Raw genomic sequence first — 24,913 nt, forward strand, 5'->3', positions numbered from 1 at the left:
AGGCTGCCGGAGGCAGGCCCCTTCCCCTCCCCTGCGGGGGCCGGTCCCCGGAGCCGGCGCTGACGCGGGGCGAGGCGGGGGCGGTGCGTGACGCGGGTCCTGCTGCGGCGGCTGGCGGGCCGGGCTCGGGGAGCGGCGGAGCCAGCAGCGGAGACCGGACCGGACCGCGCCGAGCCGAGCCGAGCCGCGCCGCGCCATGCAGCCGCTGCCGCCGGCCTGGGCACCCGCCGCCCCGCGCCGCTGAGCCCCGCGCCCGCCGCAGCCATGAACTTCCAGGCGGGGCCCGGGCAGAGCCCGCAGCCGCAGAGCCTGGCGGCGCCGGGCGGGCCGGGGCCGGGCTCCTCGGGGCCGCCGCAGGCCGGGCCGCCCCCGCCCCAGTTCGGCCTCTCCAACTCGGCGGCCATCCGCGCCGAGATCGGGCGCTTCGAGTCGGTGCATCCCAACATCTACGCGGTCTACGACCTGCTGGAGCGGGTGGAGGACCTGGGGCTGCAGAGCCAGATCCGGGAGCACGTCATCTCCATCGAGGGTGAGCGCGGGCCGGGCCGAACCGGGACCGGGGGGCGGAGTGCGGGCCGGGCCGGGCCGAACCGGGACCGGGACCGGGGGGCGGAGTGCGGGCCGGGCCGGGCCGAACCGAACCGGGCCGGGGGGGAGTGCTGGCCGAACCGAACCGGAGAGGAACTGCGGGCCGAACCGCGCCGGGCCCGGGGGGAAGTGCGAACCGAGCTTTGTCCGAGGGGGAGCGCGGGCCGAACCGGGCCGGGCCCGGGGGGGAGGAGAGTGTGGGCCGAACCGGACCGGACCGAACCGGGCCCGGGGCGGGAGCGCGGGCCGGGCCATGCGGGGAGTGCTGGCCGAACGGGACCCTGCCGGAGGGGCGCGCGGGCCGGGCTGAACTGAACCGGGTCAGGGAACGTGGGCCGAACTGGACTGGTCCCTCCTTTCTCTGCATGGAGCCAGAGCCGGGGCGGCCCTCTGGCCCCAGGGGAGCGTGGGCCAAACCAGGCCGGGGGGGGCAGAGAGCCGGGACTGGGGGGCACAGAGCTGGGATTGGGGGGCACAGCATCAGAGTAGCCCTCTCGCCCGAGGGGAGCATGAGCCAAACCAGGCCGGTGGGCACAGAGCCGAGGTTGGGGGGCACAGAGCCGGTGTGACCCTCTCACTGAGGGGGAGCGCTGGCTGAACTGGCACTTGAGGCAGGGAGAGGCCAGTCAGGTCTGAGATCTTCCTCTCCAAGAAGGCCCAAGGAGGAGACTGAAGTAGATGAGGAGGGACGGTGCTGGCCCTGGGGGACAAGCCCAAACCCCGGTCCGAGAACCAGGTCTCTAAGGGGTTGAGTTGGAAACAAATGCGCTGGCACTGGAATTGGAGAGACTGGGCCATAGACAGGGCCTCCCCGACTGCGCTGGCCTCGCTGAGGCTGAGCTGAAAGCAGAGATGGTGGGGGTCAGGGAAGGGACTCCCGGATTGGGAATGGGGTGCCTTGGGAGCAGGGTCCAGTCTCTGCCGAGGAGGAGCTCAAATGGGACTGGGAGTGTGTGGGGAGCCCCTCTGGGTCTGGGGACTGGACCATGTTGTGTTGGGGCTCCTCAGGAAGGATGGGCCCCGGGTGCAGTGTGGCTCCCGCATCACAACGGGTGACAGCTGGTCCCCAGGGAGGAGTCATGGAGCATGACTTGTTTCCGACCCGGGGCTGAGGGAGTGGGATGCTGGGTTCCTTTGGCCTTTGCACTGACTCGGCTTCGCTCTCCAGAGACGTTGGGACCGATTCTGGAGGCAACACTGGTTAATCCCCTGTTAATCTTCAACTGATTGATCTGCCGTGGCGTGGGTGAGAGGGGATCGGACCCACTGGTGGTTTCTGCCGTGGGCTGGCTGCCCCTTGGCTCTGAGTCCTGAGGATGGATGTGGGTGGCGCGCTTGGGCCTCTCTGTGGGGATGCTTGTCAGGTCCGTTCCTGGCCGGCTCTGCGCTGTCGGTGCTCAGCGGGTTGGGACTCGCTAGTTCCACGGAGCTCGCCACCGGGGCCAGGGCACGGGACGCGCAGGGAATGTTCGGGTGTCTTGCTCATTCTCGCCGCCTTCATTTTGTGCCTGTCAGAATTGCTGCCTGTTTGTGTTTTGTCTCCTTCTGAAGGAGGCTCTTTAGCTTCCTCCTCGGCTCCCTGTTCCGCTGTGTTGGCAGCGTCTGATTAGACAGGATAAAAGTACCTTATAAAAGTGCGATCAGATCTTTCCTCTAAAGAGCTGCCCCCGCCTGCCCACTCAGCTTCCCCTGGGCAGGAGCGAGCTGCCAGGCTGCTGCAGAAAATGGAGCCCCGGCTGCCGGGAAGGAGAGCTGGTGTGTTTTCTCCATGGCTCTGCAGATAGGCTGTGATTAATCAATGACTGAACATCACAGAGCCCCCCTGTGCTTCAGCCCCTGGCGTTTATTAATGAGGAGATGATCTGATGTAAGAATCGTCTCCGGAGACCCAGGCTTTGCTTAGGCACGTGCATACTTGCGTGGGACTGGTGCCCTCTCTGCCACTGCCCCCAGCCAGGGGGCTGAGGGCCGGTAGAAGGGCTCGCTGCCAGAATGGGCAGTGTGTCTTTCCCCAGAACAGAGCCTGCTGTAGATTTCCGGTTGGCTCCAGCCAGAGCAGCCCCCCACAGTGAATGTGCCTCAGTGGCCCTGACCCCCCTGCATGCAGATGGGATTAATTCCCCTGCCTGGGTGGCCAAAGTGGGTCAGATGGTTACAGAATTCTGTAATTGTGGGAAGACTGTTTGTTTGTGGACTTGGGCCCTTCTCACCGTCAGAGTCCCTGTGTCTCTTCTCTGGCCACCACTCCATTTAGATTGAAGTCCTTGCAGTCCACTGCAAGGACTTCAGTCTAAACTGGCTGGGAAATGCGAGTCAGTCACTTCTCCCTCCCGAGGCCGCCCAGACAGAAGGCTGAGAAAGGGGCACCTCTTGCCTGCGTGAAGTAGCCATGGTTGTGTGGCATGAGGTGGAGGGGAGAAGTTGGGGCTCTGGAGACCTGAGTGGTGCCGTGGTGTGGCTGGTGGATCCCTCCAATTTGGCACTGACCAGACAGGTGTGGTGTTCAACAGCATGTGCCTCTCGTTCGTTAATCAGGTAACGGGGCCCAGGAAGCTCAGATCCCCTGCAGGTTAGCGGGGGAGGCAGCTCATTAGCAACAATTGCCCTGGGTGTTTGGATCTGTGTTAATGAAAAGCTCCTTTGGGCTAGCAGCTTTTGCCAGGGTTACTGCACGAGGCAGGTCAGAGAGCAGTGCATGCTCCAGTCTTTGCCCGGTTGGCACAGGCTCCAGTGGGTGCGTGTGTGTGTGTCTGGTAGGGGGCAGAGGTAGGGGCTGCTTGTCTGTGTGCTCACAGGGGAAAGCAGGTGGCAAGGGCTGGTTCCCAGGGGCGATTGCAAGAAGCCTGTGTATCGGCCAGAAGCTGCCTTGGACAGGCCTGCGTTTGCTGGACAGGTGCACTCAGCTAGCTGGTGCCCAGTATGTTCCAGGCTTGTTTACCCCTCCAGTGTTTGCAGCACGAGCTGTCACAGCTGGTCTCGAGGAGGCTTGTGTATTACCAGCTGTGGGAGCTGGGGAGCTTGGTCACAGAAACTGCATCAGAGCACGGCAAAGCTGACTGCAGGAATGGGGCGTGGGAGTGGCAGGGAGCCTACGCATTGGGAGCTTGGCCATTGAATTGGGTCTAGCAGGTGGGGGAGGCTGAGCGTGGGGGCTGAGGGGGAGGCTGGGCAATGAGGCCATGCTCTGGCTGATTTTGACCGTGGGGATTCAGACATCTGCCCACTAAGAAGCCCATTATTCTGCCTGAGGAATCTGCTGGAGCGTCCCCTGTACCGCTTGGTAGCACCGCGGTGGTACTGGTCCCCCCCAGAGGCCCCCGGTCTTTCTTGATTCTGCCCAGTGGGGCCCCCCACCCCCATTCATTGAAATAAAGAAACCGTCCTGAGTATTGTCTTGAGTCCTCCAAGGTGGCAATTCCTTGCGTCCTCGGTCCATCCTGAGCTCTGTCAGTGTGAGTTCCCCGCGTAGGGGCCAGGAGCTCGGAGCCTGGGCCTTGTAGGGGACCTGTGCAGTCCTCTAGCAGGGGACGGGGCTGCTCATCCTTCTGGCCTGAGGAGACCTGCTTTCAAATCTATATCTGGTTCTGAGTGAGAAGAATTTGTCCACTTGGCTAACATTATTGTTTCCAATAGTACCCACAGTGCACTGGGTTCTTCCCAGTATAAGGGAGAAGCCTCTGTCCCTTGCCTCTAGGAACTGACGGTTGAAAGAGAGAGAGAAATAGGCAAATAAACCAAGGGTAGTGGGAAGGGGAGCAATGCAGAGCTAGGCTGACAGAAGCCCCTCTCATCAACCTGCCTAAGGTGTGACTTCCTGAGAACCGGCACACTTCCCTCGGTGGCAGCAGATCTTTGGCTATTCCCAGCAGAGGAGTAGTGGCCGGAGATGGGTCCTTGGCTTGCTGGGCCCATGACAATCCTTCTAGGCTTGACTGGGCTGTAAACAAGAAACTTGCCATTTCCCTGCTGTGGTGTGCATTGTCATGGCTTCATCCTGGCAGGTGTCCAGCCCCTGAAGTTCCAAGGCTGGGCTGCTGCCACCGGCGCTCGCTGTTCTGGAAACCCAAATGTAGCCCAGCTGTAGCCAGAGCTGCTGGGGAGGAGAGAGCTGGGCTGGGCTCCCACCCAGTCACCCCAGACTCAGCCCATAGCCTCGGGGGATGTGGGGGGGTGGGGGGGCAGGAGGACATGGGCCATACCTCTGCTTCTCTAGGATGGAGGAGAGCTGGGCCAGGCTCCACTTGTTTGAGCCCCTTTACACAGAACTTGGGTCCAGCGGCCTGCCCCCTCTTGGGGCACAACAGAGGCCAAAACCCCCTGGAGCAAAGACACATCGCAATTGGGACTCGCTGCTTTTCCCAGCTAAAGTCAAGTGTGTCCCCTTCACTACTGCAAAGCCACCCCCCACCGAGGGGCTACATGACCTGGGGCTGGAATGCCGGTCTCACTGGGGCGACCGCTGCTGCAGTACAGTGTCGGATGTGTACAGCTCAAGAAGGAGGTTGATAATTGCACCGGGTTCAGAGAAGAGCCAGGAGAATGATTTAAGGATTAGAAAACCTGCCTTAGAGTGATAGACTCAAGATGGGATGTTTTTCTAAAAGTTCTGCTCTAGCCCGAAGAAGAACTAACTGGGACATCCTACGGTCTGTGTTGTTCAGGAGGTCAGACTAGATGATCACATGGAACATGAGAATGGTCAGACAGGGTCAGACCAGTGGTCTGTCTAGCCCCGTATCTTGTTTTCTGACAATGGCCAGTACCAGGTGCTTCAGAGGGAATGAAATTGAAATTGTGATTGGAATAACAGAGACTTGGTGGGATAACTCACATGACTGGAGTACTGTCATGGATGGATATAAACTGTTCAGGAAGGACAGGCAGGGCAGAAAAGGTGGGGGAGTAGCACTGTATGTAAGGGAGCAGTATGACTGCTCAGAGCTCCGGTACGAAACTGCAGAAAAACCTGAGTGTCTCTGGATTAAGTTTAGAAGTGTGAGCAACAAGAGTGATGTCGTGGTGGGAGTCTGCTATAGACCACCGGACCAGGGGGATGAGGTGGACGAGGCTTTCTTCCGGCAACTCACGGAAGCTACTAGATCGCATGCCCTGATTCTCATGGGTGACTTTAATTTTCCTGATATCTGCTGGGAGAGCAATACAGCGGTGCATAGACAATCCAGGAAGTTTTTGGAAAGCGTAGGGGACAATTTTCTGGCGCAAGTGCTAGGGGAGCCAACTAGGGGGGGCGCTTTTCTTGACCTGCTGCTCACAAACCGGGTAGAATTAGTGGGGGAAGCAAAAGTGGATGGGAATCTGGGAGGCAGTGACCATGAGTTGGTTGAGTTCAGGATCCTGACTCAGGGAAGAAAGGTAAGCAGCAGGATACGGACCCTGGACTTCAGGAAAGCAGACTTCGACTCCCTCAGAGAACGGATGGCCAGGATCCCCTGGGGGACTAACATGAAGGGGAAGGGAGTCCAGGAGAGCTGGCTGTATTTCAAGGAATCCCTGTTGAGGTTACAGGGACAAACCATCCCGATGAGTCGAAAGAATAGTAAATATGGCAGGCGACCAGCTTGGCTTAATGGTGAAATCCTAGCGGATCTTAAACATAAAAAAGAAGCTTACAAGAAGTGGAAGGTTGGACATATGACCAGGGAAGAGTATAAAAATATTGCTCGGGCATGTTGGAAAGATATCAGGAGGGCCAAATCGCACCTGGAGCTGCAGCTAGCAAGAGATGTCAAGAGTAACAAGAAGGGTTTCTTCAGGTATGTTGGCAACAAGAAGAAAGCCAAGGAAAGTGTGGGCCCCTTACTGAATGAGGGAGGCAACCTAGTGACAGAGGATGTGGAAAAAGCTAATGTACTCAATGCTTTTTTTGCCTCTGTCTTCACGAACAAGGTCAGCTCCCAGACTGCTGCGCTGGGCATCACAGAATGGGGAAGAGATGGCCAGCCCTCTGTGGAGATAGAGGTGGTTAGGGACTATTTAGAAAAGCTGGACGTGCACAAGTCCATGGGGCCGGACGAGTTGCATCCGAGAGTGCTGAAGGAATTGGCGGCTGTGATTGCAGAGCCCTTGGCCATTATCTTTGAAAACTCGTGGCGAACGGGGGAAGTCCCGGATGACTGGAAAAAGGCTAATGTAGTGCCAATCTTTAAAAAAGGGAAGAAGGAGGATCCTGGGAACTACAGGCCAGTCAGCCTCACCTCAGTCCCCGGAAAAATCATGGAGCAGGTCCTCAAAGAATCAATCCTGAAGCACTTACATGAGAGGAAAGTGATCAGGAACAGTCAGCATGGATTCACCAAGGGAAGGTCATGCCTGACTAATCTAATCGCCTTTTATGATGAGATTACTGGTTCTGTGGATGAAGGGAAAGCAGTGGATGTATTGTTTCTTGACTTTAGCAAAGCTTTTGACACGGTCTCCCACAGTATTCTTGTCAGCAAGTTAAGGAAGTATGGGCTGGATGAATGCACTATAAGGTGGGTAGAAAGCTGGCTAGATTGTCGGGCTCAACGGGTAGTGATCAATGGCTCCATGTCTAGTTGGCAGGCGGTGTCAAGTGGTGTGCCCCAGGGGTCGGTCCTGGGGCCGGTTTTGTTCAATATCTTCATAAATGATCTGGAGGATGGTGTGGATTGCACTCTCAGCAAATTTGTGGATGATACTAAACTGGGAGGAGTGGTAGATACGCTGGAGGGGAGGGATAGGATACAGAAGGACCTAGACAAATTGGAGGATTGGGCCAAAAGAAATCTGATGAGGTTCAATAAGGATAAGTGCAGGGTCCTGCACTTAGGATGGAAGAATCCAATGCACCGCTACAGACTAGGGACCGAATGGCTAGGCAGCAGTTCTGCGGAAGAGGACCTAGGGGTGACAGTGGACGAGAAGCTGGATATGAGTCAGCAGTGTGCCCTTGTTGCCAAGAAGGCCAATGGCATTTTGGGATGTATAAGTAGGGGCATAGCGAGCAGATCGAGGCACGTGATCGTTCCCCTCTATTCGAGATTGGTGAGGCCTCATCTGGAGTACTGTGTCCAGTTTTGGGCCCCACACTACAAGAAGGATGTGGAAAAATTGGAGAGAGTCCAGCGAAGGGCAACAAAAATGATTAGGGGTCTAGAGCACATGACTTATGAGGAGAGGCTGAGGGAGCTGGGATTGTTTAGTCTGCAGAAGAGAAGAATGAGGGGGGATTTGATAGCTGCTTTCAACTACCTGAAAGGGGGTTCCAAAGAGGATGGCTCTAGACTGTTCTCAATGGTAGCAGATGACAGAATGAGGAGTAATGGTCTCAAGTTGCAATGGGGGAGGTTTAGATTGGATATTAGGAAAAACTTTTTCACTAAGAGGGTGGTGAAACACTGGAATGCGTTACCTAGGGAGGTGGTAGAATCTCCTTCCTTAGAGGTTTTTAAGGTCAGGCTTGACAAAGCCCTGGCTGGGATGATTTAACTGGGAATTGGTCCTGCTTCGAGCAGGGGGTTGGACTAGATGACCTTCTGGGGTCCCTTCCAACCCTGATATTCTATGATTCTATGAAAAGGTCAGGTCAATTGTCGAGTGATCCATCCCCTGTTGTCTAGTCCCAGCGTTTGTAGTCAGAGGCTAGAGACTCCCAGAGCATAGGGTTTTGTCTCTGACCATTTTGGCTAATAGCCATTGTTGAACCTATCCTCCAGGAACTTATCTCATTCTTTTTTGAACCCATTTACACTTTTGGTGTTCACAGCATCCCCTGGCAATGAGTTCCACAGGTTGACTGTGCATTGGGTGAAGTAATACTTCCTTGTGTTTGTTTTAAACCTGCTGCCTGTTGGTGTCTTCTGGCCTTTGAATCAGGTAGACCCAGATCCCATGTGTGCAATCATGCTGCCCATCTGATCGAACCTGCTGTCTTTTGCTATACTGGGGCTGGTCATGTACAGGGAGCTCACCGTTTCAGTGTGTTCGGCATCCTCCTTTACTGGCCGGTTCACTTGGGTAACAGAACTGCTGCTGCCAGGAGATAGTGCTGTAGCTCAAGCAGGAGAAGTCAGGAATGAAGGAATTGCTAGCCTGGCTTAGGCCCAAGGTCCAGTATCCCATCTCTGACGCCGGCAACACAGCGGCAAATGAAATTCAGTGCTGACAAGAGCCAGGTAATGCACCCTGACGGGAAACGTTTAAACAAGTCCGAAACTGTACAGGTTTCTCAGTGAACTGAGTCAGCTCCTGAAAGTGACGCTGTGGTCACAAAAAGCAAATGCTGTTAGGAGGCTAAGGAGTGGGATGAGGACGAATACAAAGCAGATTTTATTGATAATATCTGTGGATTTATGTAGATCAGCGGTGCAGCCTCAGCGGGATACTGTGTCACCCCATCTCAAAAAGGGTTCTCAGACCTAGATGGATTCACAGAACAGCAACGAGAATGATAAAGGGCCTTGAAAACTTCCCTAATGAAGAGTGATTGAAAAGCTTGGGATTGTTACCTTAGAGAGGAGATAAATAAGAGGGGATATGATAAAAGTCTATAAAATACTGACTGGTATAGATATGGGAGATCAGGAGTGTCCAATTCCCTGTTTTCTAATATAGGAGCTAGGGGACATTCTGTGAAATTAAATGGTGGGAAATTCAAAACTGAGCATGTGATTAAACTGTAGAACTCAAGGCTACAGGAAGTCATTGAGGCCAAAAATGTAAGATTCAAGAAGGGATTGGACATTTACAAGGATACCAAGAATATTCAGAGTTGTAATAGTTAATGACCACGGATATTGGAATGGATATTAAACCTTTTGCTTCAGGGTTTGTCAGTTTCAAACTAGGAGAGATCATGCTGAGACCTATGCAGGGGGCACATTCCCCCCCCCCCCCCCCCGCACATTTTCTCTGCAGAATCTGGTGCTGACCACTGTCAGAGAGGGCACTGGGTTAGATGGACCTCCAGTCTGATCCCGTCTGGCAGTTTCACTGTTAGAAGATAGGGAAGACTGCTCCCAAACTGCATTCCCTAGGTCGTTCATTCACATAGATTCATAGATATTAAGGTCCGAAGGGACCATTATGATCATCTAGTCAAACCTCCTGCAAAATGCAGGCCACAGAATCTCACCCACCCACTCTTGCGATAAACCTCTCACCTATGTCTGAGCTATTGAAGTCCTCAAATCATGGTTTAAAGACTTCAAGATGCAGAGAATCCTCCAGCAAGTGACCCATGCCCTATGCTACAGAGGAAGGGGAAAACCCCCCAGGGCCTCTTCCAATCTGCCCTGGAGGAAAATTCCTTCCTGACCCCAAATATGGCTATCAGCTGAACCCTGAGCATATGGGCAAGATTCACCAGCCAGACACCCAGGAAATAATTCTCTGTAGTAACTCAGATCCCACCCATCTAACATCCCATCACAGGCCATTGGGCCTATTTACCATGAATATTTAAAGATCAATTAATTGCCAAAATCATGTTATCCCATGTCATCATGTTATCATGTTATCGAGTTTAATCTTGAAGCCAGATAGGTCTTTTGCTCCCACTGCTTCCTTTGGAAGGCTGTTCCAGAACTTCACTCCTCTGATGGTTAGAAACCTTCGTCTAATTTCAAGTCTAAACTTTCCGATGGCCAGTTTATATCCATTTGTTCTTGTGTCCACATTGGAACTGAGCTTAAATAATTCCTCTCCCTCTCTGGTATTTATCCCTCTGATATATTTATAGAGAGCAATCCTATCTCCCCTCAACCTTCTTTTGGTCGGGCTAAACAAGCCAAGCTCCTTGAGTCTCCTTTCATAAAGTTTTCCATTCCGCGGATCATCCTCGTAGCCCTTCCCTGCACCTGTTCCAGTTTGAATTCCTCCTTCTTAAACATGGGAGACCAGAACTGCACACAGTATTCCAGGTGAGGTCTCACCAGTGCATCATGCAGGCTGTGCTGTGGTGCCAAAGCTTCCACATTCAGAGCCTGCTGAGGACGCATGGTGGGCAGGGGAGGTGGCAGCTGCCCCTGGTATCTGTTGGTTTTACCTTTTTTCTTTTGTTACAAAGAATGAAGACATTCTATCCAAAAATCTGTTCAAAGAAAGCTGGTGGCTGGCTACACACTTTGTTCCTGTGTCGGTCCAGTACATTGTGCACACTGAAGTCTCCTTGGCCTTTGTCCATTCCCCCAGCAAGCTCCTGTGTGCCCCCTCTGAGCCCCCTCTACTTCAGGGACTCTGCCCCCCCAGCCCCTGCTGTTTCCCCACGCCACGGGCTCTGTGTCCCCCAGACCTCCTGTTCCCTAATGCCAGGGGCTCTGTGCTCTCCATTCTTTCCCTTTCCCTCTGTGCCCTCCCACGTGCTCTCCCCTTCCACCGTTCTGATTTCTTTCCTTTCTCTCTGGGTGAAAAATCATGTAGAATGTCAACATTTTAAAACTGCATTGGGAGCTGAGATGGGGGCATTGTTCTGCGGGAAAGTGTTAATGGCTGCCATCAAGTGGTTCTTCGCTCTGCAGACAAGATGTAGACAGAGATGGTTGAAATTGCCAGGTGTGCTGACTGGATGCCAGGTGTTTCCTCATGTCCCTTTTCTGATTTGCATCAGAATCAACAGAGTTCTTCCCAGAGCTGCTTAGAACATTCCCTGACATTTGCAGTCGTTCGAATGTGGAGCTCAGAAGCAGTTCAGTTACATCAAACAGAAGTGCTGGCAAGTTGATGTATAACTTTGCAAATGTGGCCAATTAAAGTTGCAAATTCACATGCTTGAAAATTAGCTGCCCATACACAAGGGAGCAGTGATGAGGTTGCCTCTGTCTCCCGGCTTTCAGCTTTGCATGTTGCAACTTTAGTTATGTCTACACTGCAATAAAATGCCTGCAGCCGGCCTGTGTCAGCTGGGCTCTGGGACCCTCCCCCCTTGTGGTGTCCCTGAGCCCGAGCATCTAAACTGCGCTTTTATAACCCTGCAGCCCAAGCCCTGTGAGCCCGAGGGAGCTGACACGAGCCAGTCACGGTGTTTGATTGCGGTGTATACAGACCCTGTAATAATTTTCTTTTAACAAAAAATGCATCCGATGAAGTGAGCTGTAGCTCATGAAAGCTTATGCTCAAATAAATTGGTTAGTCGCTAAGGTGCCACAAGTACTCCTTTTCTTTTTGCGAACACAGACTAACACGGCTGTTACTCTGAAACCTGTCTTTTAACAGAATGTTTTGGATATAATTTCTTTGGAAAGAGGAAAAATGTAAAACCAAAATCTGTCAGGTGCAACTGACTCCAGTTTCAGCTCTAACTGCTTTGCCGTTCTGGAAGTCCGGTCCCAGAGTTCTCATATTGGACATCTGGAAAATGAGGAATCCACAGGAAATGGCTGTCTGCTAAACTTTTGGCTAAGTGACTTGTCCAACATCACATAGGAACTCTGTGGCAGAGACAAGGTTAGAATCTAGTTCTCCTTGGAGGTATTCAACTGCCTTAGCCACCAGACCACCCATTCTCTTCCTGCAGCCCCTGCCTTATTCTCTACGGGCCTTCCAACTTCAAAGCTGAGTAAGGGAGGGATCCTACAGATTCTTGTCTTAGTCTCCTTGATTTATTCCCTTGGGGAAAAGTAGTAATTAAAGGGTTCGTCTACACACAAAAAAAGACCCTGTGGTAGCGAGTCTCTGAGGCTGGATCAACAGACTCAGGCTTGCACTATGAGGATACAAACAGCAGGTTAGACCTTCCCGCTTGGGCTGGAGCCCAGGCTCTGAAACCCAGCAGGGAAGGAGGGTTCCGAATCCTGAGTCAGTTGACCTGGGCACTAAGACTCGCTGCCGGGGGTTTTGGTTTTTTTGCAGGGCAGACAAACCCAAAAGCTGTACCATAAGGTATATGCAGAACAGGGCAGAATTAACAGTGAGGGGAATTCAGCATTGGAGCAGTTCCATAGCGATGTGGGGGATTCTCCCATCACGTGAGGGCTTTGCATTCAGATGGGACATCTTTCTAAAAGACGTGTCCTAGCTCAAGCTGAAGTTCTGGGCTTGATATAGAAATCACTGGGTTCAGCTCCCTGGATGGAGGAGGCCAGACAAGATGATTGAATGGTGCCTGCTGGCCTTAAACTCTTTGAGTGAAGGTTGCACAGGCCAGCAGCCCCCTCATGCATCCCCATCAGCGCTTGAACCCTGAAAGTTCAGCACTTCAGCACAGACTTTGGCCTCTGAGCGTGAGGGCGACATTAGCTGGCAGCAGCAGAAAGAGGGTGCAGAACACACTGAAATTGTGGGCTCCTTGTGTATGAGTATGCAGTGCTATGGAATGGTTAGGGTGTTGGGTGTGTTGCCAGCAGCCGTGGCATGATGTGACCCACGGGCAGGAAATGGTAAGTTGCAATAGCTCTGTCAAACCTGCATAGCTTTTTAGCAGGCTTGCAAAAGGTACTTCCCTGACCTCAGGGCTGTCTTGCAGTGAGATTGCAGAGTCCTGCTGCAAACCGTGGAGACACTAGAGCTTCTGGGGAACAAATAAACTAAGAATTTTTATACTGCAGGATCTTAGTGTCTTCATTGTAAAGGGCTCTGCCCCCCCCAATATGTGCGATAGGTATGCATGGTACCCAGGGGTGACCTGTGTCACGGAGTGCCCGGGCAGTGCTCTGGAACTGCTTCCCATGAAGCCAGTCAGGACTCTGGGGCAGTCGCCTTCCGGTGAGCAGCCTGTCCACAGGGCAAACAGCTCACACGGCTTCCACCTTCCTGGGTCTGACCTCGGAGCATTCAGCATCCTCTGCCCGTCCGTGTGCTTCCCACAGCGAGACCGCTCAGGCGGGGCTCCTGGGGAAGCCAGAGGGTCCTGCACCCCAACTTCGCAGTCAGACGGGACTCTCAGCCAGCCAGTAAAACAGAGGTTTATTAGACGACAGGAACATGGTCTAAAACAGAGCTTGCAGGTGCAGAGAACAGGACCCCTCAGCTGGGTCCATTTTGGAGGGCAGTGAGCCAGACAACCACGTCTGCACTTCACTCCATGTCCTAGCCAGCCCCCAACTGAAACTCCCTCCAGCCCCCGCTCCTCTGGGCTTTGTTCCTTTCCCGGGCCAGGAGGTCACCTGATTCCTTTGTTCTCCAACCCTTTAGCTCCCACCTTGCAGGGGGGAAGGGCCCAGGCCATCAGTTGCCAGGAAACAGGGTGTCGGCCATTCTCTGTGTCCAGACCCCTGCACACACCTGCCCTCTAGGGCTCTGCAGTGATCATACACCCTTACCCCAGCACCTAGATACTTAAGAACTGCATAGGGGAAACTGAGGCACCCCCACAATATTCGGAGGAAACATTAAGAACAGTCCCACTTCGTCACAACCTGGTCAGTTAAGAAGTGCCTTGACAAAAAGGAATATTCAGCAGAGGGTGGCCTGGAAGATGTTTGTCTGAGACCGTGACAGATGGGTGCGTAAAGCTGGGATTGTGAGTGGGGTTGGAGGAACGGGGCCGATACGAAACAAAGGCTTCTGGCTAGCGAGGGACAGTCCTGCAGGGGCTAGAATATTGCTCGGGCATGCAGGAGTGAAATCAGGAAGGCCAAATCACATCTGGAGTTGCAGCTAGCAAGAGATGTTAAGAGTAACAAGAAGGGTTTCTTCAGGTATGTTAGCAACAAGAAGAAAGTCAAGGAAAGTGCGGGCCCCTTACTGAATGAGGGAGGCAACCCAATGACAGAGGATGTGGAAAAAACTAATGTATTTAATGCTTTTTTTGCCTCTGTCTTCACAAACGAGGTCAGCTCCCAGACTCCTGCACTGGGCAGCACAGCATGGGGAGGACGTGACCAGCCCTCTGTGGAGAAAGAAGTGGTTAGGGACTATTTAGAAAAGCTGGATGAGCACAAGTCCATGGGGCCGGATGCGCTGCATCCGAGAGTGCGAAAGGATGTGGTGGATGTGATTGCAGAGCCATTGGCCATTATCTTTGAAAACTCATGGCGATCGGGGGAAGTCCCGGATGACTGGAAAAAGGCTAATGTAGTGCCCATCTTTTAAAAAGGGAAGGAGGAGGATCCTGGGAACTACAGGCCATTCAGCCTCACCTGAGTCCCTGGAAAAATCATGGAGCAGGTCCTCAAGGAATCAATTCTGAAGCACTTAGAGGAGAGGAAAGTGATCAGGAACAGTCAGCATGGATTCACCAAGGGCAAGTCATGCCTGACTAATCTAATTGCCTTCTATGACGAGATAACAGGTTCTGTGGATAAAGAGAAAGCAGTGGACATGTTATTCCTTGATTTTAGCAAAGCTTTTGACACGGTCTCCCACAGTATTCTTGCCAGCAAGTTAAAGAAGTCTGGGCTGGATGAATGGACGATAAGGTGGATAGAAAGCTGGCTAGATTGTTGGGCTCGACGGGTGGTGATCAATGGCTCCATGTCTAGTTGGCAGCCGGTATCAAGTGGAGTGCCCCAAGGGTCGGTCCTGGGGCCGGTTTTGTTCAATATCTTCATAAATGATCTGGAGGATGGTGTGGATTGCACCCTCAGCAAGTTTGCAGATGACACTAAACTGGGAGGAGAGGTAGATACGCTGGAAGGTAGGGATAGGATACAGAGGGACCTAGACAGATTAGAGGATTGGGCCAAAAGAAATCTGATGAGGTTCAACAAGGACAAGTGCAGAGTGCTGCACTTAGGATGGAAGAATCCAGTGCACCGCTACAGACTAGGGACCGAATGGCTCGGCAGCAGTTCTGCAGAAAAGGACCTAGGGGTTACAGTGGATGAGAAGCTGAATATAAGTCAGCAGTGTGCCCTTGTTGCCAAGAGGCCAATGGCATTTTGGGATGTATAAGTAGGGGCATTGCCAGCAGATCGAGGGACGTGATCGTTCCCCTCTATTCGAGATTGGTGAGGCCTCATCTGGAGTACTGTGTCCAGTTTTGGGCCCCACACTACAAGAAGGATGTGGAAAAATTGGAAAGAGTCCAGCGGAGGGCAACAAAAATGATGAGGGGACTGGGACACGTGACTTATGAGGAGAGGCTGAGGGAACTGGGGTTATTTAGTCTGCAGAAGAGAAGAATGGGGGGGGGGGGGGGGATTTGATAGCTGCTTTCAGCTACCTGAAAGGGGGTTCCAAAGAGGATGGATCTAGACTGTTCTCAGTGGTAGCGGATGATAGAACAAGGAGTAATGGTCTCAAGTTGCAGTGGGGGAGGTTTAGGTTGGATATTAGGAAAAACTTTTTCACTCAGAGGGTGGTGAAGCACTTTAATGCGTTACCTAGGGAGGTGATGGAATCTCCTTCCTTAGAGGTTTTTAAGGTCAGGCTTGACAAAGCCCTGGCTGGGATGATTTAGTTGGGGCTGGTCCTGCTTTGAGCCGGGGGTTGGACTAGATGACCTCCTGAGGTCCCTTCCAACCCTGATATTCTATGATTCTATGGGGACAGCGAAGGGATTAACTGGGGGATAGTGTGGTCAGAATGAAGAGCCCAGAAGCTGATCTTGGCAGCAGTGTTTTGTGTGCACCGAGGCAGGGGAGGGAAGGAGACTGCAGTCTCAGGACATGAGGTCATGAGGGCCTGGAGAAGAGCCTTTGTGCTGGGGCTAGAGAGAGAGAGAGAGAGACGTTCTTACTGGCCCTGGCCCATGTGATGGGACTGAGCTGCTCTGCACACACCCAGCACTGGAACGGGTTGAGCAGGATGGGCAGAGGCTCAGGGCTGGGAAGGCTGAAATAGTAGCAGGATGTAGCAAGGGGCATTGCCACAGCGTGCGGGGACGTGGGAGTGGACTAGCGTGAAACCCCTTTGAGGCGAGAAAGGAGCTTGCAGAGCTCCGGTTCGCACTGCTCTGACGCCTTCCATCACAAGCCGCTCTGCAGTGGTTTGCTGGTGTCTCTATGCTCTCCCCTTTCCCACAGACCCCACGAATCTGGTTCACCTGCCTGTTGGTTAGGGCTTTGTTGTCAAGGTGTTGGTTTGGAAACCACTTCCCTCTGTCCTGCTGCATGCTGGTGCACAGGCTGCCTCTGGAGGGAACGCTGGGCTGAGTGTGCATGGTGCTGCACAGCCCTTTTGCTTCTCTTGGGCAGGTGAGCTCTGAACTGTGCCATAGGGCTTGGCCTCATTCCCAGTCAAGTCATTAATTTATAGAGTTTAAGGCCAGAAGGAACCTTTAGACCGTCTAGCCTGACCTATCACAGGCTGTTACATCTCACCCAGTTCCCCCGGTACTGAGTCCAGTCATTTCTGTTTGTGTTTGGCGAGCCCATCTTCCAGAAGGACCCCAGTCACACCGAGAGCTGGAGAAACCATTCCTTTCTTGGGAGCTTGTTCCAGTAGCTAATCACCATCCCTAGCACACATTTGTGCCTTATTTCTCAGTCTGGCTTCAGCTCCCAGGCACTGGTTCTCTGCCTGGCTCCACTAGATTACAGAGCCTGGAGAACCTGGTCTTGTCTCCGCGGAGAGGTACTTATATGCTGTAATCTTGTCACCTCCGTCGTCTTTTTGAGTAGCTCAGCAGATTCAGCACTTTCCGTCTCACCATAAGGCATTTTTTCCAGCCCTCGCATCATTTTTGTGGCTCTTTTCTGCACCCTCTCCAATTTTCCAACAGCCTTTGTAAAATGGGATGTGCACTTTTGGGGCTCAGGCTTGCAAAGAAAATATGGAAAAGGGCTGCCAGCAGGTGAAGGCGCTTGTAAAGGAAAAGAAATCTGAAGTTGACTGGGATTCCTCCCATGCTTCTGTCCCTGGCACTGGTGGAGCCTAGTCCAGCCAGGCGGTGTGATGAGCTCCCTGGCTCAGCTGAATTGGCCTGGAGTAAATTACACCCTAGGGGAAGGAGAGAGTTCTGTTTAGCCAGCTTCTTTTCTGCTAATTCCATGACCTTGGCAGAACTGTCCCGTTGGAGCCTTTACATTCCCAGGGCTTTAGAAACCACAAGGAATGGCTGGGAGGACGTGAGCAAGGCAAGCGTCACTCAGGGTCTCAGAAAACAGTCAATGTTAGAGTTCTGGCTGGATCCCCTTTGGGAGAGTGGGCCTGGGAATCCTGGCATGTCTGTCACTCCTTGGGCACATCAGGTCGCCGGGCACATCAGGTCGCCAGCCACGTGTCACTGTGGCAGGCGCTGAGCTCCTGGCCGTATATGCTAGGACAGGGCAGGGACCCTGGAAAGGGGGAACCAAAGGCAATGGCATGACCAGCTGTTTGTTCTGACCCACCCTTCTGGGCAGATGGGGCAGATTGGAGTCGTTAGAGCAAAGGAATGAGCACAAGCAGCAGCTCTGGGGTCACTTTTCTCTGGACATCTTATGTCTTAGCAAAGAAGGATCCTTGATCTTGCAGGGTGCTGAGTGCCCCTGACTGGCATTGAAATCTGTGGGAGGTGAGGCTGCCCAGGACCTTGCAGAATTGACCCCTGCCTTGAGAGGCATGAACAGAAAGCGCTGGGTAAGGAGAGTGGTGGGCGTTGGGGAGGGGTCTGGTGTAAGGGGCAGATGGCTGGTGGCAGCTTGGGGATGGGCAGGAGAGACGTGTGTACGTGGGGGGCTGTGTGCTAGGGCAGGCACATGCTTGGGCAACTCTGTTATCCGCAGTGACACCAGCCTAGCCCCCCGTGTAGACAGCGCTCTGCCGGTGGGAAGGCTTCTCCCGTCAGCATGGACCCCTCTGCCGACAGGGGAAGCCCTCCCTTCGGCGTGGGAAGCGCTCCGGTGACACAGCTGCTCTGCTGCAGCGGTTGGGGGTAGCCCTGCCCTCAGTCCTGGCAGGCCCAGCTCTCCTGCGTGCCCGAGGCCGGGTGCCGTTGGGTTCGAGTGGCTTCCCAAGAAGCGTGTGTGGCGACCATGGGAGCGAGAGAAATGCTGCGGCGAGGAGAGGGCCGGGGCGCTGCGGTCTCAGGCTGCCTTGGTGTGTTGCCGCGGATTGTCGAGGACGTTTGTGTCTGACGTCGGTGGGACCCACCCGCCGGTTCACGCCTCAGAGCCGGAACTTCAGGCCTGTGCCACGGTGCCCCAGACCCCGCCCCAGTTCAGTGCACTGTGCTGTGTGACATCCCCCATCCCACGGGCACCGACTCCGTGGGGGCTCCAGGGCTGGAGGGTGCGTGGCACCCACCTGCTGATCAGCTGTTCGGCGGTGGGTGGGAGGCGCTGCGGGGAAGGGGCTGAGTGGAGGTGGGAAGGGGCGGAGCGAGGGCGGGGCACTGGGGGAGGGGGCAGAGACGGGGCAGGAAGAGGTGACGTGAGGGTGGGGCTTTGGGGGAAGGGGCGGAGCGGGGGCGGGGCACCCACGGAGGAAGATGGAAGTGGGCGCCTGAATGCCATCCCCCATGAGATGTTTCCCGGGCAGTTGTTCGATCTTCTCTTCCCTGGACGTGAGGTTTGGAGACCTGATCGGGGCCAGCTGATTCCAAGGATGGCAGCTGATGGGGCCTGGCCGCTGGGTGCTACAGCCACGAGCACAGCTGATAGACAGAGGCAGCTAGAAAAGACCCTGCGTATTGCCCGCTGCCCCCTTGCCTGGGTCCCTTCCCCCGGCCGGCCGAGCCAGGCCTCTGGAAATGCAAAGCTGTTGCTCCTTTAGGCCCTGGGAGTCTCCTCTGCCCTTTAGGTCAGCAGGGCAGGGAGCTTCCTGGTTCTGTGTCTGGAGTGACCGTTCCGGGCCCCGTATCTTTAAAAGGCTGTTGAAAAATTGAAGCGGGTGCGAAAAAGAGCCACAAAACTGATTTGAAGTCTGGAGAAAATGCGTGACAGCGAGAGTCTCAATCTGCTCAGCTGTCCAAAAGACAACTGAGAGGTGACTTGAGTGCAGTGTGTCAGGACCTTCCTGGGGAGACAGGACTGGGCTGTAAAGAGCTCTCTACTCTAGCAGAGACAGGCAGAGTAAAAGCCGATGGCTGAAGTCTGACACATTCACGCTGGGCAGTAAAAGTTCACGTTTTTCACAGCCAGGGGCTGGAAATGCTGGAACCGCCAGGGGAAGCGGTGGGTTCTCTGTCCCTTGGTGTCTGTGGGGGCCTTTCTGAAATATGCGCTTTGCGCGGACACAGTTCTTGGGCTCAGCATGGGGTGGCCTGTGCTATGCGGGAGGTCTAATAGTCCCTGCTGGCCTTGATCTCTGTGAACCAGGACCCTGTTGGAGCCCATCCGAGTCTGGGAGGGGCTCAGCCCAAGAACCCTAGCTGTGGGTGGAAGGGAGGGTATCCTGAGCCCCGCGGGAGAGGACCAGCCGGTGGAGGTTGTGGTGCACCACGATCGCGCTCAGCTGAGAACAGGATCTCAGCTCCTGCAGCGTCTAGGTAGCCTGGGTCTGAACCTTCGTTTCCCCAGCGTGATGACAGGGGAGCTTGTAGCTAGCTTCTGTAGCTCAGCTCCCTGGGCCTTGGCTGCTTCACTCTTCTCCAGGGAGTCCTGACTGTGGGCCTGTGCTTCGGGCTCTCCTTCTCCCAGACAGCCTCTGGACTCATGCCGCAGCTTCCCAGCGCCGTGCCCAAGGAGCCAGGTGGGGGCCAAGCCCTGCAAGTCAATAACCCTGCCTTGTGGGAGAAGCTGAAAAGTAAGAGGCAGCTGCAGGCAGGTCCTGGCAGGGAAGGGAAACAGAAGTCCGGGCCTGGCCCTTAGTGGCAGCAAAGTGGCAGATTTCATAGCAAACATGCTAAATTGCATGGCAGGGTGGGGAACAATGCCAGATCCTGTGGCTGTGGAATAGACTGCATGGGCGTGCGGGGCGTGGGGAGCTGGTTGACTAGGATCACTGGGGAAGGTCACACCTCAGCGCTGTGGGTTTGAGCTGCCTGAAGATGCAGGAAGATGTGGCATCATCATTTACACTTGGTCCCATTTTCATGCTTGGCTCCACAACTTCAGGGGCTGTGTAAATGGAAGCTCAGTTTCTGCTGGTGCCGTTCTGCAGGCAGATGGTCCCTCCGGTGGTTCATGGCTCCACAACTTCAGGTAGCGAGCATGTGGCTACCTGCAGCCTCCCCCTCCCCCTCTGCAGGGTCTGATGCGTTTCCAAGACACGGCAGGCTGATCACAAGGCAGGGATGGGATTTTCTTTCTCTCTCACAGTACTTTAGAGCTGAGGCTCTAAATACATTGGAGACTCTCTCTTCCTGTGAAGGGGAAAGAGGAGTTTTCCTGCCAAACAACGGTAGCCAAGTGGGTTCCAAGATGCGCTCTCTCTCTCTAGGCTCTTGTACCTCACCTGCACCAGGACATCCGGCTCCCCACTGGAGTAAAGCTGCCAGTAGTTGCTTGTCCATTATGACCCCTAAATCCTTGTCAGAGTTACTGCTTTCCGGGATACAGTTCCCCATTCTGTAGCCGTGGCCTGCAATCCTCATTTCTAGCTGTAGAACTGCATTTCCCTGTATTCAGATGCATTTAGTTTGAGTGGGTCCAGCTTGCCACGTGATCCCGATCTCTGCGTATGGCTGCTCTCCCCTCATCGTTAGGTACCGCTTTGCCAGTCTTTGTGTTATCCGCAGTTTTTATCAGCAGTGATTTTATATTTACTTCCAGATCATTGATGAAAATGTAGAGTATTTTTGGGCCTAGTACTGATCCCTATATAAAATTAAAAAGGTCGAAGAGCAGTTTTTAAACTAAGGTCTGGGAGAAAGCCAACAGATGCAGAGGAGCATGTGGTTCGGACAGAGACATCCCACAGGGGGGATCTATTAGCGGGAATTCTCTATAACGTAGTAAAGAGGTGAGGATGAACGTTGATAAAGTACAGGTAGAAACTGAAGAGAAACGGTCAAATGAACAAGAATCCCATTCAATTAATCACATGAAGGCAGACAGCTAAAAAGTGACAGATGTTGTATACAAGTGCTAGAAGTCTTAACTACTAAGATGGGTGAATTTGAGTGCCTGGTATTAAATGAGGATATTGATATAATAGGCATGACAGAAACTGGTTGGAATGATGACAATCAATACGACATGGTAATGCCCGGGTACAAAATATAGGAATGAAAGAGTAGGTCATGCTGGTAGGGGAGTGGCACTATGTGTGAAAGAAATCAGAGTCAAATATAGCAAAAATCTTAAATGAATCAAACTGTGCCATAAAATCTCTCTGGATAGAAATCCCATGCTTGAATAATAAGAATATAGCAGCAGGGATGTACTACCGACCACCTGACCAGGATGGTGATGGTTACTATGAAATGCTCAGGGAGATTAGAGAGACTATAAAAATAGACAACTCAATAATAATGGGGGATTGCAACTATCCCCTTATTGACTGGGTACATGTCACCGAAGGACAGGAGGCAGAGAAAAAGTTTCTAGAAACCATTAATGACTACTTCTTGGAGCAGCTAGTCCAGGAACCCACAAAGGGAGAGGTAATTCTTGATTTAGTCCCTAAGTGGTGCACAGTACATGGTCCAAGAGGTGAATATAGCTGAACTGTTCTGTTATAAGAAAAGGAATCCTTGTGGCACCTTAGAGACTAACAAATTTATTTGAGCATAAGCTTTTCTTTTTGCGAATACAGACTAACATGGCTGCTACTCTGTTCTGTTATAGTGACCATAATGTAATTAAATTTAACATCCTTTTGGGAGGGATGCCAAAGAAGCCTACCACGGTCGCATTTAACTCAGAAAGGGGAAATACACAAAAACGAGGAAGCTAGTTAAACAGAAATTAAAAGGAACGGTCACAAAAGTGAAATGCCTGCAAGCTGCATGGAAACTTTTAAAAAACACCTTAACAGAAGCTCAATTTAAGTGTATACCCCCAAATAAAAAAAAATAGAGGACCAAAAAAATGCCACTGTGGCTAAACAATAGAGTAAAAGGGGCCATTAGAGGCAAAAAGGCATCCTTTAAAAATTGGAAGTCAAATCCTGCTGAGGAAAATAGGAAAGAGCATAAACTCTGGCAAGTGAAGTGTGAAAGTATAATCAGGCAGGCAAAAAAAAAAAAAGAATTTGAAGAGCAACTAACAAAAGACTCAAAAACCAACAGCAATTTTTAAAAGAAGTACATTAGAAGCAAGAAGCCTGCCAAGCAATCAGTGGGGCCACTGGACCATCGAGGTGCTAAAGGACAACTTAAGGAAAAGACAGCCATTGCGGGGAAGGTAAATTAATTCTTGATTCCCAAACTTGAGCCATTCTTTTTAGGTGACAGATCTGAGGGACTGTCCCAGATTGAGGTGTCACCAGAGGAGCTTTTGAAGCAAATTGATAAATGAAACAACACAGTAGAACCTCAGTACCATGAACACTAGAGATACAAACTGACTGGTCAGCTATGCACTTCATTTGGAACTGGAAAGATGCAATCAGGCAGCAGCGGAGGACCCCGCTCTCCCCCCCCCCCCCCCCAAAAAAAAAAAAAAGGCCAATACAGTACCGCACTGTGTTAAATGTAAACTACTAAAAAAATAAAGGGAACGTTTTAAAAAAAAGTATTTGGCGAGGTAAGGAACCTGTTTCTCTGCTTGTTTTGTTTAACTTAAGATGGTTAACAGCAGCATTTTTCTCCTGCATAGTAAAGTTTCAAAGCTGTATTAAGTCCATGTTACAGTTGTAAAATTTTGAAAGAACAAACACAATGTTTTGTTCGGCGTTACGAACATTTCAGAATTACAAACAACCTCAGTTCCCGAGATGGTCATAACTCTGAGGTTCTACTGTAATAGGTCACCAGAATCAGGTGATACTCCCCCAAGACTTCTGAAGGAACTCAAATATGAAATTGCAGAACTACTAACTGTGGTATAAAGAAAAGGAGTATTTGTGGCACCTCAGAGACTAACAAATTTATTTGAGCATACGCTTTTGTGAGAGTGAGCTGTAGCTCACGAAAGCTTAGGCTCAAATAATCGGTTAGTCTCTAAGGTGCCTCAAGTCCTCCTTTTCTTTTTGCGGATACAGACTAACACGGCTGCTACTCTGAAACCTGTAACTGTGGTATGTAACCTATTGCTTAAATCAGCCTCTGTACCAGATGACTGGAGGATAGCTAATCATAGAATATCAGGGTTGGAAGGACCTCAGGAGGTCATCAAGTCCAACCCCCTGCTCAAAGCAGGACCAACACCAACTAAATCATCCCAGCCAGGGCTTTGTCAAGCCTGACCCTAAAAACCTCTAAGGAAGGAGATTCCACCACCTGCCTAGGTAACGCATTCCAGTGTTTCACCACCCTCCAAGTGAAAAAGTTTTTCCTAATATCCAATCTAAACCTCCCCCACTGCAACTTGAGACCATTATTCCTTGTTCTCTCATCTGCTACCACTGAGAACAGTCTAGATCCATCCTCTTTGGAACCCTCTTTCAGGTAGTTGAAAGCGGCTATCAAATCCCTGCTCATTCTTCTCTTCTGCAGACTAAACAATCCCAGTTCCCTCAGCCTCTCCTCGTAAGTCATGTGTTCCAGTCCCCTAATCATTTTTGTTGCCCTCCGCTGGACTCTTTCCAGTTTTTTCACATCCTTCTTATAGGACACAGTACTCCAGATGAAGCCTCACCAATGTTGAATAGAGGGGAACGATCACGTCCCTTGATCTGCTGGCAATGCCCCTACTTATACAGCCCAAAATGCCATTGGCCCTCTTGGCAACAAGGGCACACTGTTGACTCCTATCCAGCTTCTCGTCCACTGTAACCCCTAGGTACTTTTCTGCAGAACTGCTGCTGAGCCATTCGGTCCCTAGTCTGTAGCGGTGCATGGGATTCTTCCATCCTAAGTGCAGGACTCTGCACTTGTCCTTGTTGAACCTCATCAGATTTCTTTTGGCCCAATCCTCGAATTTGTCTAGGGCCCTCTGTATCCTATCCCTACCCTCCAGCGTATCTACCTCTCCTCCCAGTTTAGTGTCATCTGCAAACTTGCTGAGGGTGCAATCCACACCATCGTCCAGATCATTTATGAAGATATTGAACAAAACCGGCCCGAGGACCGACCCTTGGGGCACTCCGCTAGATACCCGCTGCCAACTAGACATGGAGCCATTGATCACTACCTGTTGAGCCCGACAATCTAGCCAGCTTTCTATCCACCTTATCGTCCATTCATCCAGCCCATACTTCTTTAGCTTGCTGGCAAGAATACTGTGGGAGACTGTGTCAAAAGCTTTGCTAAAGTCAAGGAACAACACGTCCACTTTTAAAAAGGCTCCAGGGGCGATCCTGGTGATTGCTAACTTCAGTACCAGGCTGATTGGTTGAAACTGTAGTAAAGAGCAAAATTATCAGACAAATAGATGAACATGATTTGTTGGGGAAGAATCCATATGGATTTTGTGAAAGGAAATCATGCCTCACCAATCTTTTAGAATTCTTTGAGGGGGTCGACAAGCATGTGGGGAAGAGGGATCAGTGGATATAG

The 24,913-nt window shown here is 52.3% G+C and overlaps 1 protein-coding gene across 3 annotated transcripts in view; it reads left to right on the forward strand.

Annotated features, from left to right (window-relative positions):
* The first annotated feature begins 264 nt into the window (after positions 1–264).
* AGAP3 (ArfGAP with GTPase domain, ankyrin repeat and PH domain 3) overlaps positions 265–24,913 on the forward strand; it is a 244,918-nt gene continuing 220,269 nt past the window's right edge. For all 3 annotated transcript variants that reach the window (XM_074946654.1, XM_074946656.1, XM_074946657.1), the window contains exon 1: positions 265–529. In XM_074946654.1, the coding sequence (XP_074802755.1) occupies positions 265–529 (265 nt within the window). The remainder of the gene's footprint in view (positions 530–24,913) is intronic.

Source organism: Natator depressus, chromosome 2 (assembly GCF_965152275.1).
Source record: "Natator depressus isolate rNatDep1 chromosome 2, rNatDep2.hap1, whole genome shotgun sequence".
Classification (NCBI taxonomy): domain Eukaryota; kingdom Metazoa; phylum Chordata; order Testudines; family Cheloniidae; genus Natator; species Natator depressus.